We start from the raw sequence: 18,527 nt of genomic DNA, 5'->3' as shown, positions 1-18,527 counted from the left end.
ACAGTTTGAAGTTAAAAACGTCTTGATGGATTTATACTTCTTAAACATGCAGCTTTTCACTTCACAATGTATTTGTTGATGGACTGAAATTGTGTGGATTATTGTGATGTTTTTATCAGCTGTATGGACTTGGACTCTCTTTCTGACGGCACCCATTCACTGCAGAGGATCTATTGGTGAGCTAGTGATGTAATGCTAAATTTCTCCAAATCTGTTCCAACGAGAAAAACTCATCTACATATTGGATGGCCTGTGGGTGAGAACTTTTTCTACAAATTTTAATTTGTGAGTGAACTATTTCATAATGTCATTCATATTTTACATATTAATAATGATCTATACAACAAAATTTCTCATTTTCATTAATTATAATGAGCATAAAATCACACAAACAGTGATTCCATCAAAAGCACTGATTAGGGAACTAAACACTGCACAATTTTTAAACAAGACTCTTGGGTCTTGTTCTCTTGAGGCAGACACTGAAATTAGTGTACTGAAACTCACTGTGGTTGACAATGCTAAATAAAAGCTAACTAGCAAATATCCCAAACCCATAGGCATTTGGGGGGGGGGGGGGGGGGGGGGGGGAGCTCCAGCAGAGAACATTGCTTGAGGGCATCACATGGGCGTCCTGTTTTTGGAGCTATTATCAGTGTTTCTTTCCGTTTATTTGGGAGGTTTGCCAGCTCTGAAAAATGATACGATGCAGCTCATTTCATTGTTAGTGACATAGATGCCCCGCAACATCTCAAGACCACCTGAGACCTAATTATTTCATTATCTGTATTAAAAGATGCACAACACTAACAATGGATTTACACAGGAGATTTAATTACTGCTGATTGGATCCCATGTCGAGTTGAATAGGTTCAGCTATTTCTAACAGCCTGGGGATATGATTATAGAGACATTGCTGTGTATCTTCTGACATGAGAGGCCTGATTAAGCTATTGTTATGTTTTGTTTTAATAATAGGCCTAATCCCATAGTGCTTTAATAAAGCATACAAAACAATTCAATAGTCATTTAGTCACAATATTCAAATTCATTAGTGATCATAATTTGAATTGAGATTTTCAGATTGTCACATTCATTCAGAATTAAAGCACTACTAGAAGAATGAACAATCCTTATTCAGACCCTGTTAATGTCCGTCATTTTATTCCACAGGAATCTCTCTGTCTCTCACACACACACACACACACACTCCACTAGCACTTTCTTACTCAAATGAGCTGTGAATTTGCTTTGTTCATGCTAAGCCCTTTTCTATTGTGTGATTATTTGACTTCTTCACAGCAGAGCTGATTCATTTTAAAGGAAGGGGGCAGGGCAGACCTGTGGTGAGGAGGGGTTGCAACAGGGAATGGGAGCATCCCAAATGGGGGTTGGGTGCTCTTGTCTTCTACAGAGACTTAAGAGTGGAAAATAAAATAAACATCAATAATTAAAATGTGTATATCATTCAGTTGTAGAAAGCTCCAGGACTACATCGTGCACCTAAATTTCTAAGAATACCTTCATTAATCAAGTTCTAAAGACCTGCCAGGGAGTTTATTTAATTCAATAGACTAAAGTACATTCATAACACTGAGTCCCTGCAGGAATTATCAATTTATCCACTGACTCTATTTCTTTTGCTTTTTCCACCTAATTTCTCAATTGGCCTAAAATAATTAGGCTCAGCCTTTCTAATTAGTCTCAACTGAGCCTCTGAAAGGTGAGAAAAATAACTTGTTTACTATGTATTTATTACTTACTTCTGAGGCTTGCACTCATGTTAGACATGATTCTCCAGAGCCTTTGGTTCAATAAAGAACCTAAGAGTGCGTGTGACTGCTTTCATGCAGAGTGTATTTAATGTGGTCCACCGCTGTGAGGAAGCGAAACCATTTTGAACAAAAGGTCAAATTTAAGAGGAACATACCAGTCCTTTCATCATGGCAAATGGCTGTAGTCTCAATATCAGCAGAAACTTTAGTTTTGAGTTGGATCAAATCATTTGAAACGTTTATCTGTTTAACTCTCTAGCTCAGCATATGATGTGCGCCTTCGTCAGAAAGTGGCCGTCAAGAAGCTCTCCAGGCCTTTCCAGTCCCTCATCCACAGCAGAAGAACGTACAGAGAACTGAGACTCCTCAAACACATGAAACACGAGAATGTAAGTCCCTCAAAAACACATGCAAACACATCGACGCAAGGGAGCAAACAAATACCAAATGGCTAGTCCTGCACAAATACAACTCATACAACTGCTAGACAATCATCAAACATCTGAATCGAGATTGTTATGTCTGTTCAAACAACAAAGTCTAGAGCTACTCGAGTCATTCATGATATTTTTTTCTGTAATCCAGGTTATCGGACTGCTGGATGTTTTCACTCCAGCAGCTTCTCTTGAAGAATTCAATGAGGTGTGAGTGTCTGCCCAGTCACTTTATCTTCATTTGTGAATACATAAAATAGCTTATTAGATGTCTGTAAAACTAAAATGGTACTTTTGGTTTGATTAAAACCATCTGCACTTGCAGTCAACCAATTATCAAACAATATTTGTTTTTATTTGCAAGTGTGTGATGATTTAAATGCACTAAATCGGCTATAAGCTAAGACTGTCTCTGTCTCTCTAGATATTTTGTGACCAACCTGATGGGAGCGGATCTCAACAACATTGTCAAATTTCAGAGACTTTCAGATGAACATGTACAATTCCTCATTTATCAGCTTCTCCGGGGCCTTAAGGTACACTTTCAGTTCCGATTTTCACAAACATGAAAAAGGACACAAACAGATGTTCTGAATTGCAGACACAAACTGATTTTGTTTCCCTGTCTCTGTGCCTCTTTTACTATGTCCTACTGTTTCTTCTAACTGCTCAACTTTCTTTCTCTCACAAACAGTACATCCATTCAGCTGGGCTGATCCACAGAGTGAGTGCTTTTCCTCCTCCTCAGTTGTGCTTAGTGTCCATTTTATAGGCCACTAGAATCTTGTTCCTTTTAACACTTTTAACACCATAATACATATTTCAACAACATATGTTAAAATTTTTAATTTGTATGCATGTTTGCAGGACTTAAAGCCAAGCAATGTAGCGGTGAATGAAGATTGTGAACTCAGGGTGAGGAAAACTCCTCTTTTGATTCCATTCCAGTCTATACACACTAAATGACCACAGTGCATTACTTTTATTAATTTTTATTTTTTAATCAAAACTGTCAGATCCTGGATTTTGGATTAGCCAGGCAGACAGATGATGAGATGACGGGTTACGTGGCGACTCGTTGGTACCGAGCACCTGAGATCATGCTCAACTGGATGCATTACAACCAGACTGGTAAAACAAGAATAAACCTGAAATTCTTGTGTTTTTGAATAGATATTGCAGATAGATAGATCTGCACTTTATGATCTGTGCAACTGGTTGACCAAATATGATTAAATCTGTTTTACAGTGGATATCTGGTCTGTTGGATGCATCATGGGTGAACTTCTGAAGGGGAAGGTTCTGTTTCCTGGCAACGATTGTATCCTTCCTTCACGAAAGCCACTTAAACCTCCTCTTAGTGTGTTTGTGTGTGGTTTTTGAGTGAGTCCTGCTTCCCGTAAAGGCAGGTGAAGTAAGCGCAGCCTAAGTGGTTCAATTTAAATTACAGAAGCTGAATGTATGGAATTAGAAAACAGTTTCCAAAGATGGAGCCATCAGATGGGTATCTCTCTGTGCCAGGCTTTCTTACAGTTGAAAACTCTAAACTGTTATAGAATCTTTGACATCATTTGTTCAGATATAGATCAGCTCAAGAGAATCATGGAGGTTGTAGGTACTCCTACGCCTGATGTTTTGAAGAAGATATCCTCCGAACATGTGAGAAGAGACCAAGTGTTCAGTTATTGGTTTAATTTATTAATTCTAACATTGTCCAATATTATTGATTGACAGATTGACTGAAATTTAAACCATCATTTTTGGTATTATCCATCTAGGCTCAGAAGTACATCCAGTCTCTTCCACACATGCCTCAGCAGGACCTGGCAAAGATATTTAGAGGAGCAAATCCTCTGGGTAAGACTAAAGGCTTTCTTACATAAAGAACGATAACTATATTAGCGCCCACACGCCATATGAACTGCATTCATGCCATCTGCAACTTAACACTTGAGCTCTTTGATGTTTTCTGGAGTTTCATCAACTGGGGAAAAAAAAGTTCTGATTGTGTCAATGATATTGTGGTGGATTCTGATTGGCTGTCAATGTTTTTGTCATTAATCAGCTTGAAAATGCATTCTGAGAGTACCAATGAATGAAAATAATGATTTTTAAAACTTTAAAAAGTTATCATCCTTGAAGTACTGCAAAAAAAAAAAAAAAAAAAAAAGTTTTAGAATTTCAACCAGTACTTACTTACAGTAATATATAGAATAAGTCAAATAAAATCGAATTATTTTACCCCTTTTTTCCCATCCCCATTTGCCGTCTTTGACTTTAGCGGTTGATCTGTTAAAAAAAATGCTGGTGTTAGACTGTGACGGGAGGATTTCAGCCAGTGAAGCTCTGTGTCATCCGTACTTTTCCCAATACCACGATTCTGAAGATGAACCCGAGGCACCTCCGTATGATCAGACCCCTGAGAGCAAGGATTGCACGCTGGAGGAGTGGAAGGGTGAGAGGATATCTTACACTGCTTTTGTTTGGGTTAACGGTTGTAAACGTCAGAGGTGGGGGCAAGTCACACATGTTCAAGTCTCAAGTCCCTACTATCAAGTCTCAAGTCACAGTACAAACAAATCAAGCAAGTCAAGTCAAGTCAGTGGCTCACCTCAAGCAAGTCAAGTCACAGTATCAAACAGGAACAAATATTTGTCACACGACCTTATAAATTTTTAATTATACATTTTAAATATAACGTTTTAAATATAACATTTTGAAAATAGGCAAAATACTACTTTGTATACCGATAAGTCTGTAATTGAGAAAATATTGTTAAAAATTGAAAAAAGATAAAAATATGTATCTCATATTTATGCTATATTGAGTTTGACCATCCTAGGAGACACAGATAATATTTAACAGATGTTTGAAAATAATTTTGCACTAAATATCTCCAGCAAAGCCTGGAATTCAGTCAGGGAGCACGCTAAAGAATTTCAGTGTGCAACAAAACATGCTACTCAATTTAAAATAATATGCTGACTACAAATCACCCCTTATATCAGAAATAAAATGGACCCAAAATTTCCATTGGATATAGACACCCTATTTGGACTGTTTCTTTCACTTTGCATGATTGCCTACATTGTTCTTGAAAACTATTGTCATCATGACTCAAGAAGCCTATTGCTGTTAACGTTTATGTATCTTTCCCTGTAACTTATCGATTTCTTTGATTTTATCTTAATAAGATCTAAATTGACAGCTGTGCATTTCAGGTCTGCCTAAGCTTTTTGTTTTGTTTCGCTTGTTTTCTGTTCGTTCTGTTGAAAAAATAAAAATAAAAATTGAGTATAGAAATATGAAATTAAATGATAGACCGACTCTATGACATTAATGCCGCCAGTAAGTGGTGGCAAATCACTGCTTTATCACAGAAGCGTTCATTGGACCGATTCATTCAAAACAGTTGATTCGTTCATGAACAAGCAAGAATGGGCCACTGAATCACTCGACCGATTCGTTCAAATCCCTGGATTCTCTAGCTGTGGACTGAACAGAACTGTTGTCAACCGCACTGAAAATATTACTAAATATCGTATGTTATAAATATAAAACTTATACTATTTTGACAACATGTCTTGGATTTTGGGTTCAAGAGAAATATCACTAATAGATAAAACACTGTGGTACAATTCCATATGTTGGTTTACAAAGAGGGATACTTAAAGCACTGTTTTGAGAGGCAAACGGCTGCGAAATTAAAGTTTGACGTCGTTAATTACAAACACGAGATTAATAATTTATAATCACTTAAATTTAATGACAGACCTAATACCTTGTAATATAAAATCAACTCTATTTGTCACACTTTTTGTCTTTATTGACTTGCATTTAAGTTGTTTGGTGACTGTGGAAATCTACTCTCTCTTTCTCCTTCCACAGAGCTGGTGTTTGAGGAAGTAAGCAATTTTAAAGATCCTCCCAATAAACCTGAAAGTCTTCAGGTTGAACAATAAAACTGAGAGTAACTACAATCCAGGAAGATGCCGCCCCTCGCCACTGTCTGTCTTTCAAACACACAAACAGGACTGGTGGACATACTATATGAACAGCTTGCAGTCCAACCAGAGACAATGACTATATATTTCCAAGGCATGACGCCCTTCCTGTATGTGGGTGTGTGTGTTCATACACACTTAATTAAGAGCAAAACACGACCGGTATTGTTTGAACATAGACACGGAGTATAAATATTACAAGGTGCATGTTGTGTGTATGTGTGCAGAGTTGTGTGTTTCGAGTGTTTTTATATGTAATGTGAGACACTTGTCTGTAGGTGAAGCAGGGTATGGAGTCTTTCATACGAGACCAAAACAATCTAAGCAGGAGGAGGAGAAAAATGTTTACAATGTTGGATGGAGTGGGATGTGTGTTTTGAAAAGTTCATATATGCATCAATGTACAAAAGTCTCTGCATAAAACTGGATCAGTTACATAATCTGTCTTTACTGGTTTTGCATCTGCAAGGCTATCTGAATATAGCATACCTCAAATGCATCATGTGCGTTCGCATGGAATCACACCTCAGGTGAAAATTAAGTGATTAGTTTAATTACAGAAACAGATTGTGGTGGTAAAACTCATTCCAGCCACAAATACGGTCTTTTCTTAACAAAAAGGTTGAAATAAAGGTTAACTGTTAGTTTGTGCTGCACTACAACAGTGCTGGTTAATTCAAAATATGCTGAACAAACAGCTTTCTCTGGTTATTTAAAGGACCAGAATGTGGTTTGATGTCATTTGTTGTGTTTCCACATCCATTTCTATAGTACAAGTCAGTTGTTAATATCTATATCTATCACAAAACCTTAAGAACACATCTGGGTCATATAATTCATCCTAAAAAAAAATGTATCTTGCATAAAAAATCTCTTAGGACCATTATGATTATTTGCATTGTGACATTATTTTCATTACAATTAAGTACATTTCTCTCAATTTTCATTATGATAACACGCAAATCAATCAATAACAACAACAATAATAAATACATTAGCCATACTGCCTTTAATTTTTACCAATGTAAAATATAGATGATTTTAGGAACATAAGAAACAAAAGAATTTATGAAAATAATGTCAATGTCAAAGAAAAAATATTTTACAAATAATAAAAAGAAAAATCAACAATCCTGATTTTCTTTGTAAAATATAATTTTTTTTTTTTTAGAAAGCAATTTCAATTCAGTCTTCTGAAATGAATTACACAATATTTAAAATGTATTTGGGGAATAGCAGCAGATGTTTACAGAATGAATATGTGTGTGTTTTCAGATTAGAAACTGCATTTCAGGAAGTGGTTAACATGTTTAGTGTCACAATTATTTCTATGCATGTTTTGGAAGATCCTGAATGGCTGCTTTGATGTCATGAAACTAGTCAGCATCTTCAAGCTGAATGGAGGAAATGGGCGTGGTTTCTCACATTTACCCTGTATGTAAATGAACATTAACTGCCCTGCTTTCAGTAAAGTACAGTAAAAAATTATACTAACCACTTGGTGCACTCTGATGTTGTTCAGATGTCCTGTTATGTGGCCTTAGCACTTTGCTCTTATGTAGCCTATGCTATCTGCACCCTCCTCCTGGTCTCTTGCATGCCTTTAACAAAGATAAAAACTGCCTTCAGCTGTTTCATTTGAACTGTTTCGGTCTTTTTCCCTTTGTGAGTGAGCCAGTCCCCTTAGCATGTATCCACTATACCCTCACCATCTCTTTTAATAAAACTAAACTGTTTTCCTGAAACCTGTCAAGGTGTGAAGCGGTGTTAAAACTAGGAGGAGTCAATCAAACCTCATTTACAGCCCGAAAACGCTGTTCAAATGTTTATTCCAGCGAGTCTCCAGTGAGTAATTGTGGAAACTTTGAACCGCCCCCAAATCCACCGGGGCTCTCCAAGTTGCGCTCGTTCTTTGAGAGTTATCAAAATACCCGATAAACAATGAGAACGTAAAAAGGATAGTTTCACATTTGAAAGACATTACATTCAACACTCTGAGGATGTCACTCCGAACCAGGGCAGGATTTTATCGCCAGGAGATGAACAGAACCGTTTGGGACGTGCCGGAGAGATACAGAGATCTCATTCAGATAGGAACCGGAGCGTACGGAACGGTCTGGTAAGCATACTATTAGTATTTAAAAGTTAATTATTTAGCGTGTCCGAATTATTCAGTTACTTTCAGGGGCTCGAATTTAAAAAGAATTTGGTGCAAAGAGTCGTCTTACGCAATACAGCTTTCTTAATAATATTTTTGTGGTATATAACCCACTTGTTGTATATAGCTAAGTGTGTTATAAATTGGTAAGACATGGCAGTACTTTGTTCGAGCGGCGCACTCTTGCTATGGTTACCCCTGACGAACGCAGTTCTATTCAGTGCACCTCGACTAACTTGTTGCTAAAGTTAACTTTTGTGGCTGCCGAGACGTTGTATAAAAATGCTGTTTAACTGTACTGTATAATGCATTATTTTAAATGCCCCTCCAGTTTTGTTTGGAGCCCCAAACCCCCCAAAATCGCGTTTGTTTAATTCTGTTAAAATTACTTTGCATGTTGAAACAAAGCAATAGTCTACCGGCTCTGTAACTTCAGTAGATAGGAGGATATTTCTCAGGAGAGCTGTGCAATGCGCAATGAACACTGGCCTTTGGCCTTATTTTTTCAATTGCATCATACACTTCCATCTGTTTTCTTAATTCTCCTTCAACTAAAGGCCTCATGGCTTATCTGGGTGAAACTGTGAAACCTCTGTAAACTTTTCTCCCTTTGCAAGACGAGATCACATAACAAAGACTCCCCGCTGATGCCATTGTCAGCGTTTAACAAGCAGAAGTTGCCGAACATTGTGTTGGTCTTCAGGCTTTCCGCTTTAATAGATTCTTCACTTGCTCAAGTTACTCAAGTTTTAGATTGAGTAATGAACCTGTTGCACATTATGCTACGTACTCAACCTCTTTCCTGACCACATTTTATGTGCAGACAAAGAGAAATGCAATAAACATGACCATGCAATGTCCACGGATGGTGGACTTCAGCCTCTCGGTGGTCTTGTAGGTGGTTATAGACACAATTGTTAAGCACTGCTCTTACTCTTCTCAATATATCTAAAGTTCAGCCATTGACCGCAAGACAGGAGTGCGTGTGGCCATCAAGAAGCTCCACCGGCCGTTCCAGTCCAGACTGTTTGCCAAACGCGCTTACAGAGAGCTACGACTCCTCAAGCACATGAAACACGAGAATGTATGTTACCAACATCTACATTTACCATGTACATTATTAAAGAACTGTGTCATTAATTAATAATCACATAAGGCTGCCGTTTTCCCTTGCTTTGCCATATGTTTACATTGTTAATGTTGTTCATGCACCCTAATATCTAACTGACTGTTCAGGTTATTGGACTGCTGGACGCCTTTACCTCGGAAATCTTGTTGGACAGATTTCAGGATTTGTGAGTCAATTCTTTCAGTTCTAATGCACTATTTTAGGAGATTTCAACCTAAAAATCTAGATTTTACTATTATGTAACTCAGATCATTAGCAATTGTTATAAGTCCTGTCATCACAGACCAACAATGAAAAAGCAGCTAATGTCTTTTCTCTCAGTTACCTGGTGATGCCGTTTATGGGCACTGATTTGGGAAAGCTGATGAAGATGGAGAGACTATCAGAGGACAGGGTGCAGTTTCTGGTCTATCAGATACTGAGGGGTCTGAAGGTTAGGCACAGATATACACACAATCACATCTGTGAAGCACTCTGTCCTTTATAACTTTGTGGTATCTTTAAATCTAAACTCTTACTCTGTTTCCACAGTACATTCATTCAGCCGGGATCATTCACAGGGTAAGTGACCTCGGAGAGTTTAAATAGATGCACAGAGGGGGTTGGTTGACCACTTCATTCAACCCTGACATTCATTCATCCTCTGTCCATCTCTTTTATAAAGTCTGAGAAAATTTATGGAGGCGTGCATTCTTGTTTCTTTAAAAACAGGCTGTATATATTAAGTAGGAGCATTTTTACGACGTTAGATGTATATGTATTAGTTGTGTTTTCTGTAAATGTCTACTTTGGTTGTCATTCTTCAGGATCTCAAACCAGGAAATCTGGCCGTGAACCAGGACTGTGAGTTGAAGGTATTAAAGCAACTCGGTCTATAGCACAATTAAAATTAATGTCTGCACCTACTTGACAAATGTAAAAGACGGTAAGGTTTGTGTGCAGATCTTGGACTTTGGACTTGCACGTCAGGCAGATTCAGAGATGACGGGTTATGTTGTGACCCGCTGGTACAGAGCACCAGAGGTTATCCTCAACTGGATGCACTACTCACAAACAGGTGAGATACAGAACTATCAATAAAGACATGCACAAATAAATGCATTACATTGTCTTACCACAGTATCACTACAGAGTCGGCAGGTTGCACCAACTGTGCATTAGTTACAGCTTTGTCTATTTTTGATGTACGCACTGCTAAATATTTTTGCGTTGTACCAGGAACTGAATTGTAACACAACTTTATGGAAGCCTGCAACCAGAAATAATGTTTTTAACAAAATCACAGACTGACTGAATTGCATCAATAAACTTGATTTACCTGACAGATTTCAAAGCTTTAGACGTACATGATATAATGCTGACATTTACATTCATTCACTTTTTAAGAGGGAGAACATTATGGGAATAAATTACTTCAATTTGGCTCTTCAATACCAACCTGACGTGGTCAAATAAAATCAATTGATAAATTAATTTGGTCACACTTTATTTTATGGACCAGTTCTCACTATTAACTAAATATTAACTATGAATTTTGCCTCAATAAACTCTTAATTTGCTGTTTATTAATAGTTAATAAGGTAGTTGTCAAGTTTAGGGTTAAGAGCTCTAAAATATGGTCATGCAGAATAAGTCATTATAAGCACTAAATAGCCATATGGTAATAATATGCATGATAATTAGCAACTAGTTAATATTGGAAAATTTTCCATTGTTTTTTTTTTCTTTTGCATCAGTATTTATTGATCCTTATAACATACCTATTACATTATTGTGGTTAAGTACACTGTAAAAAACAAAAAAAAGTTGAGCAAACTTAAGTTTAAGGCAACCACCTTCAGCAGATTTGTGAGTTTTCTCAACTTATTTTTTTTTAGGAATTTTATGAGTTCTCAACTTTTTGTTGTTTAAACTTAAAACAAAAAATGTTGAGAATTTTTATTAATACATTTTTTTATAGTGCTGCAAAAAATCTAAAGTTTAGGGAACTTAAACGTTTAAGGCAACAAGCTTAAGCAGATTTTTGAGTTCTCAACTTGTTGTTTTAAGTTTATACAACAAAAAGTCGAGAATCTCCTACAAAAATAAGTTGAGAAAACTCATCTACTGAAAATCTACTGAAGCTGGTTGCCTTAAACTTTTAAGTTTGCCCAACTTTTAGTTAGTTGCAGACTATCTAGTAGTTACTAAGCATCTATTGTGAACTTTATATTCCAAGTTAAGAATTTATGAACAGCTGGTTCAAAGACTGATGTGATTATGAACTCTATTCTTCTGTTTTAGTTGATATCTGGTCAGTGGGCTGCATCATGGCGGAGATGTTGCTTGGAAGGCCACTTTTTAAAGGAAATGACCGTATCTTTTTTACAATGTAACTGAAAGATGATTTCTGCTTTTACATGTTCTAGTGACTTTGATGATTAGCTGACTGATTTAATTTAATGGAAAAAATAATGTTATTCTTTACTTGTGTATTGACATGTAGCCATCACTGCACATTTGAAAATCAGTCAAATGAACTGACTTTACTACAATCCACAGTAGAGATTAAACAGTTAAATTCTGTGTTTACTGCAAAAACAAGCTTCTACTGCCTCTATTCTTTCTTTGAATCCTTGACATAGACTTGTAGATCTGGACCAGCTGAGAGAGATCATGAAAATCACAGGAACACCAGCACCAGATTTCATCATGAAGCTACAAAGCCAAGATGTGAGTGCATTAGATAAAAACAAACACTAGAAGAGAAACGAACTGCATAAACACACACACACGCAGACATGCAAATGCAAAACTGATGCATGTGTTTTCTGCATCCACCCAAACAGGCCAAAAACTACATCAGAGGTCTACCTAAAGTACCAAAGAAGGATTTAAACACTATTTTCTTTAAAGCTAGCTCAGAAGGTAAGCCATTTCTTTCTTTTGTTATACTGTTAGGGTCAGTTGTAAGAGATATTTGTGTCTAATGAGCACCTTTTTTATTTCAGCGGTGAGCGTTCTGGAGCGGATGCTGGTTCTGGATCCTGACAAACGCGTGAGCGCTGCAGAGGCGCTTGAGCTCCCGCTGTTCACAGAGTTCAGAGAACCTGAGGAAGAGACGGAGGCCCTGCCTTATGATCACTCTATGGACAACACAGAAATGCCTCTGGATCAATGGAAACGTATGAGATAACATCTTAATAACGGAAATCTAAAATAAGAGAATTGCCAGGTTTTATTTCTATGGGTTAAAGTTTAGAATGAATAGGCAGGAGTTGAAAAAAATGAAGAGAGCTCACAATGTACAGTACAACTTTTCTGATTGATTGTCATTTCTGTGTCACTTTGCAGGTCACACTTTTACAGAGATCCTGTCATTCCAGCCACCCATCACAGAGATCAGAGACTCCAAAGAAACATCCCTCTAACTGAATGCAGATACACACCATATATAAAATACATAAATGTATGCGAAAAGAAAATGGAATGTAAACAATATGACAAGAGTTTGTCACAATGTTGTTCAGTTATGAGGTTTCAGATTATTATAGTTATGTCAATTCTCTTTATTACTTGACTTGAATATGCAAAATCCATTTTTTGACCTGCAACCAAAAGCCATTGTATATGAATGCTAGTCTTAATGATTTCAGCGTGCCAGTAGGCTTATGTTTTATTTACTTTACTGATCAGTTCTTATTTAATTTATTAACGCAATAGTTTACACAGAATATGTCATGGTTAGCACATTTAACACTGCGCCTCTTTTTTAAATTAAGGAATAAAACCATCTTAATGAGTGTCTCGTAATTTTTTTAGACTGAAAAACATTTGGTAGTGAAACTATTTTTACTTAGAAATTGCTAGTAAATTTCATAAATAGTTACCAAGAAACAGCAAGTACACTGACTTAAACGTGGAAGTTTGAAGCAAAAGACTGAAATAGCATTTCTTAAACTACAATAATCTTTGTATTATTAACTAAAAATCTATTTGTTTCCATGTATGCGAGTATAAATATTTGAGAATGTGCGTAAACAAATCTGATCATTTTTCTGTACATATAGGTATTATAATAGGTACATAGGTATATAATAGATATTTATCTTCTCTCAGTGCAATAACCCTTAGCTTTTCCCAAGTAAGATTGTATAACTCATCTTACACAAGTTTATCTTTAAACATCAAGCACCCAGCACAAAAATAAAATGTATCATGCTTAACTGTTTACTGCTAAAGTGCACATGTACCATTTTCCCACAGATAATACAGATCAAAAACTCCCGAATAAAGACAGAAAAAATAAGCAGCCAAAAACATAACAAAAAAATAAATAAAAAAACAACGTGGGGGGCAACTAAACATTACATTTTAAACAGCTTAAAGGATTACAGTGCTTTACGAATATATTCATACCCCTTCATTTTTTTCACATTTTGTTATGTTGCTGCCTTATGTTAAAATGCTTTAAATTACTTTTTCCCCCCACATCAATCTACACTCCATAGACCATATTGACAAAGCAAAAACAGAAATGTCACAACTTCGTAAATTTAAAAAACTTTAAAAACTCAAATAAGCACATTGCATAAGTATTCATACCCTTAACTAAATATTTAGCTGAAGCACCTTTACAGCCTCAAGCCATTTGTCTCCTCACCTCTTAAGCTCTTTCAGGTTGGATGGGGGCAGATGCACATTTTCAGGTTTCTCCTGAAATATTTGATTGGGTTCAAGCCCAGGCTGTGGCTGGACCACTCAAGGACATTCACAGCGTTGTGTATAAGCCACTCTTGCAGTGTGTTAAGGTTCATTGTCCTGTTGGAAGGTAAACCTTCTGCCCAGTCTGAGGTTCTGAATGCTCTGGACTGGCTTTTCATTAAGCTTTTCTTCTATTCTGATGAGTCCCTCAGTTCCTGCTGCTGAGAAACAGCCCTACAGCATGAGACTGCTACCAGCACACTTTACTTTTCGGATGGTACTCCGCAGGTGATGAGCAGAGCTGGTTCCCTTCAAACATGATGCTTAAGGTCACTGCACACGGAGACCGAAATTTTCGCACGCTAAAAAATAAATACGACCTCACGTTGTGTCAATCACATTTGCACACTGCCTCCAAAACTTTCGTCCATCCAAAAAAATTCGGATCAGGTTCGATTTTCTGCATTTTCGCATCCGTAACATGCATTTTGATAGGAAAGGATGGGGAATAGGAAAAAAAAAATCTTGTTTCTCAGAGTCTGAGGGTCCTTTAGGTGCTTTTTTTTTGCAAATTCCAAGTGTGTTTTCTTTTGTCTTCACTGAGGAGAGGATTGAGTTTGGCCACACCGCCATAAAGCCCAGATCGGTGGAGTGTTGCAGTGATGTTTCTGTAAGTTTCTCCTTTTTCCACATATGATCATGGAGCTCAACTAGAGTGACCATCAGGTTCTTCATCACCACTCTAACCAAAGCCCTTCTCCATCAGTTGCTCAGTTTGAACAGATGTCCAGCTCTAGGAAGAGTACTGGTTGTTTCAAACTTCTTCCATTAAGGGTAATAGAGACTACATGCTTCTGTGACCCGTCAATGAAGCAGAATTTTTTTCTGAACTCTTCCCCAGATGTGTGGCTTGACGCAAATCTGTTTCTGAGCTCTACAGACCGTTCTTTTGACCCCAGGGCTTCGTTTTTGCTCTTATATGCATTATCAGCTGTTGGACCTTTTATTAAGACGTGTGTGTCTTTCCAAATCATACCCATTCAATTGAATTTACCACAGGTTACCTTCACTCAAAGTCTTGTAACACCTACAGTACAAGCAACATGAATGCTCCTGAGCTAAATTCCAAATGTCCCAGATAAGGGTATGAGTACTTATGGAATGGAATCATTTAAGCTTTTTATTTTTAATAAATTTGTTTGTTTTTTTGTTTTTTTTTTGCTTTACCATTATAGTGTATGGAGTGTAGATTAATGTGGAAAAAAAGTAATTTAAAGAAGTTTAACATAAGGCAGCAACATAAAACGTGAAAAAAATGAAGAGGTATGAATACTTTCACAAGGCACTGCATTATTTTTTTTAATCAGAGCATATCTGTTCCTGAGAAAATCACCTTGAAGGTAGAAATCAGTCCCACCTGTTCAAACATGATTAGATCCCACTTGTTAAGCAAAAGACTGACCTTGCGTTACATGTGACCATAAGGACTGTGGCCTTTATAAAAGCCGTACCTTTCTGTCTAGTAATCTGACTCACCAACGCCATGAGGAGAGCTGCTTTGTTAATACTACTGACGGGTCTCTTGACCAATGGACAAGGTGGGAAACTTTATGCAAAACTGTTTGTTTTTACAAATTGATGGAAATGCTTGTCAAGTTGTTAAGTCTGAATTAAATCCCACAGAGCTGCACTGGGAAAACAGCTATGACCAGCCTCTGGATTTTAAATGCCCTGCAGGACAGTCCATATCTTACATAAAGAGGTGAGTAAAAAGCAGACTGTACTTCTGTAAAGGTATAGTTACCGTTAAAATGTTACTAAAGTAAAAGTCAAAACATCATGGGGTCAGTGTGGTCTACAAAATATGGATCAATGAATGCAGTTTACACTAAAATGGAAGTTAAAACATGATCAGAACATCAAGTTGATAATTAAATTGCCTCTTATGTTTCCTTGCCTAATGAATAAACCAAGCCAACATCATAATCATCATGAGGACCGGTTGTGGGAGTTCGGATGTAAAGACACCTTTAATTCTGGCACAGAGTGTTTCTTGTCACCTTACGTCAATGATTTTGACCAAGCGTTCACTTATGAGTGTCCACCAAACCACATCGTCACAGGAATGAGCAGCTACCACAACAACAAGCACGAGGACAGACGGTGAGCTCTGATTTTGATGTTTTGTGTGAGTTCAACAGAGCTAATGATTATTATACTACTTTATTTTCTTTTTTTACTTACAGCTGGCAGTTCTACTGCTGTAGAAGTAATGGCCACTGTACTGCTAACTGTGAGTGGACGACTTATGTGAACTGGTTTGATGAGTTGTTCCACTGGACCGTACCAAACCAAAACTTCCTGGTGGGTGCTGAAAGCTACCATGAAAATAAACACGAGTAAGTAAAGTAGCAGATTTGTAATATTTTCAGATTTTTCTCTCTTGAATATTTTGTTAATTTGAATATTGATAAAGGTGTTGCAAATGTGATCCTGGAATAATTGCTAACATGACATCTTTTTAATGTTTTCAGAGACCGCCGCTGGAAGTACATGTATTGTAGTAAAGTGCAATGCTGAGACTCTCAAATGCAAATAATCTCAAATCTGAAATAAACACAAGTGTCATGAAGTATACTGAAGCCATTAGTGGAAAGATATCTGCACTTATCAATAAAATTGAGTTCCAGATGCTAATTTTGAATAATAAAATTGTCCAATTCATAAAATAATTATATAATTAAAATAATTAAAATGAACCATATGATTACTTTTTCTTGAACTGACTACACACCTACCACAGTATATTTTTAGCATAATTATAATAATGAAAAAAAGTTTAATTAAATATTAATGTACATTAATTTGCAAATGTCTTCAGTATGATTTGAGATGCTACAATGGAAGAACATCTCATCTCCACAAGGAGTTCACATGGTCACCATCACATTTATTATTTTACTATTTCTTAAAAACATTTACTTATTTATTTTATTATTTGCTCATATTTGTGACCCTGGACCACAAAACCATTCGTAAGGGTAATTTTTTTTTTGAAATTGAGGTTTATACATTGATGTATGGTCTGTTATGATAGGGCAATATTTGGCCGAGATACAACTATTTGAAAATCTGGAATCTGAGGGTGCAAAAAAATCATTGAGGTGAACAGGTGAGCGTAAGTCAAGAGTAACGGTGTCAAGTGTTTCTTGAACCCATGAGGCTCAACATAAAGAGATGCAAACTCATGCTATGAGTTTAACAATAGCTCGAATTGAATGCAATTTTTGTATCCAGTTATTCAACACTATGATACCTCTGTCAGTGTTAGCTTTCTGTACTGCTGTGTGTGTTCATGCATATGTTGTTTGTGTGTAGGAAATACTTCGCAAGCTTATGTGAGGGGACAAATTATCTCATACCGGGCTAGAGTGAAAAAAAAAAAAAAAAAAAAAGAAATCAAACGGATCACAGAAATAACGGATCGAATTAATTCAACTGATCAGTTTAATATTACCTTCTGAGAAATTGTATAAAGAGAGACTTTTGTTGCGAGGTGAGTTTGACACTCTGACCAGTGAGCACACAGAATAACTTTTCTTGAAGTCACGCCAGACTCATTATGAACACGGTGAGCGGGCTGGGAGATTTTTGTGCAATCAGTTGAAACGTCCACAGCAGCAGGTTTTATAGTGGCAATTGGAGACAGTGAGGGCAACATTATAATGCATCAACAGGGTATTATTGATCAGTTTAGATCTTTCTGCGAGGCCCTATTCACTTCTGAAGTGGACGACACGGAGCGAATAGAAAGGTTTTTCAGCAGCTTCGAGTTGCCATCCTTAGACCATTCAGAAATGTCAGCTTTAGAAGGTAACAAAACAGTTCTTGAGATAGACAGTGCAATTAAGAAACAAAATCTGGAAAAGCATCAGGTCCCAACGGGTTTTTGCCAAGTTAGCCCCTTTGTTGAGCAAGGTATCTGAGGAGGTTCTTGTTTCAAAGTCTCTTCCCGCAACCATGACTCAGGAAACCATATCCGTCCTTCTCAAAAAGGATAAAGACCTGCTTAAATGTTCATCCTACCGCCCAATCAATTGACTTTGCTTAGGCTATAAGATCCTGGCAATCAGAATAGAGCCAGTCATGAGTAAGATAATTCAGCCGGATCAGACTGGCAATTATCTCTGTTGCCGATGTTATTTACTCACCCAAGGCTAATGCTAACCCTGTGATCCTAATATACTGCTCAATGAGTATTATTCTTTACACAAAAACGATGTCAGCGATATGTCTTTGTAAAAGAAATCTTTGCAAATAAATGCTGGAGTGATTTCAAGTAAC

At 36.9% G+C, this 18,527-nt stretch overlaps 3 protein-coding genes across 3 annotated transcripts in view; all 3 read left to right on the top strand.

Annotated features, from left to right (window-relative positions):
• LOC306861413 (mitogen-activated protein kinase 11-like) overlaps window positions 1-7,955 on the top strand; it is a 9,926-nt gene extending 1,971 nt beyond the window's left edge. The window contains exons 2-12 of the mRNA XM_079403652.1: window positions 2,035-2,164; window positions 2,361-2,419; window positions 2,634-2,745; window positions 2,904-2,933; window positions 3,077-3,124; window positions 3,226-3,340; window positions 3,459-3,530; window positions 3,789-3,868; window positions 3,988-4,066; window positions 4,491-4,664; window positions 6,098-7,955. Coding sequence (XP_079259778.1) covers window positions 2,035-2,164; window positions 2,361-2,419; window positions 2,634-2,745; window positions 2,904-2,933; window positions 3,077-3,124; window positions 3,226-3,340; window positions 3,459-3,530; window positions 3,789-3,868; window positions 3,988-4,066; window positions 4,491-4,664; window positions 6,098-6,171 — 973 coding nt within the window. The 3' untranslated portion in view covers window positions 6,172-7,955. The remainder of the gene's footprint in view (window positions 1-2,034; window positions 2,165-2,360; window positions 2,420-2,633; window positions 2,746-2,903; window positions 2,934-3,076; window positions 3,125-3,225; window positions 3,341-3,458; window positions 3,531-3,788; window positions 3,869-3,987; window positions 4,067-4,490; window positions 4,665-6,097) is intronic.
• Window positions 7,956-8,041: 86 nt separating this feature from the next.
• On the top strand, window positions 8,042-13,703 carry LOC306861414 (mitogen-activated protein kinase 12-like). The gene is made up of 12 exons (XM_079403653.1): window positions 8,042-8,332; window positions 9,326-9,455; window positions 9,608-9,666; window positions 9,822-9,933; window positions 10,032-10,061; window positions 10,307-10,354; window positions 10,443-10,557; window positions 11,784-11,855; window positions 12,133-12,212; window positions 12,329-12,407; window positions 12,491-12,664; window positions 12,834-13,703. Exons 1-12 carry the CDS (start codon window positions 8,214-8,216, stop codon window positions 12,908-12,910), a joined length of 1,095 nt encoding a protein of 364 aa, XP_079259779.1. The 5' UTR covers window positions 8,042-8,213; the 3' UTR covers window positions 12,911-13,703.
• A 2,023-nt stretch (window positions 13,704-15,726) lies between these two features.
• On the top strand, window positions 15,727-16,801 carry LOC306861415 (hemagglutinin/amebocyte aggregation factor-like; the record flags this gene model as incomplete). Its single annotated transcript, XM_079403654.1, has 5 exons — window positions 15,727-15,781; window positions 15,867-15,945; window positions 16,158-16,346; window positions 16,430-16,582; window positions 16,718-16,801. 5 exons carry the CDS (start codon window positions 15,727-15,729, stop codon window positions 16,761-16,763), a joined length of 522 nt encoding a protein of 173 aa, XP_079259780.1. The 3' UTR covers window positions 16,764-16,801.
• Window positions 16,802-18,527: the final 1,726 nt, after the last annotated feature.

Source organism: Barbus barbus (assembly GCF_936440315.1).
Source record: "Barbus barbus genome assembly, chromosome: 42".
Classification (NCBI taxonomy): Eukaryota; Metazoa; Chordata; class Actinopteri; order Cypriniformes; family Cyprinidae; genus Barbus; species Barbus barbus.
This window is presented reverse-complemented; position numbering and strand designations above follow the sequence as displayed.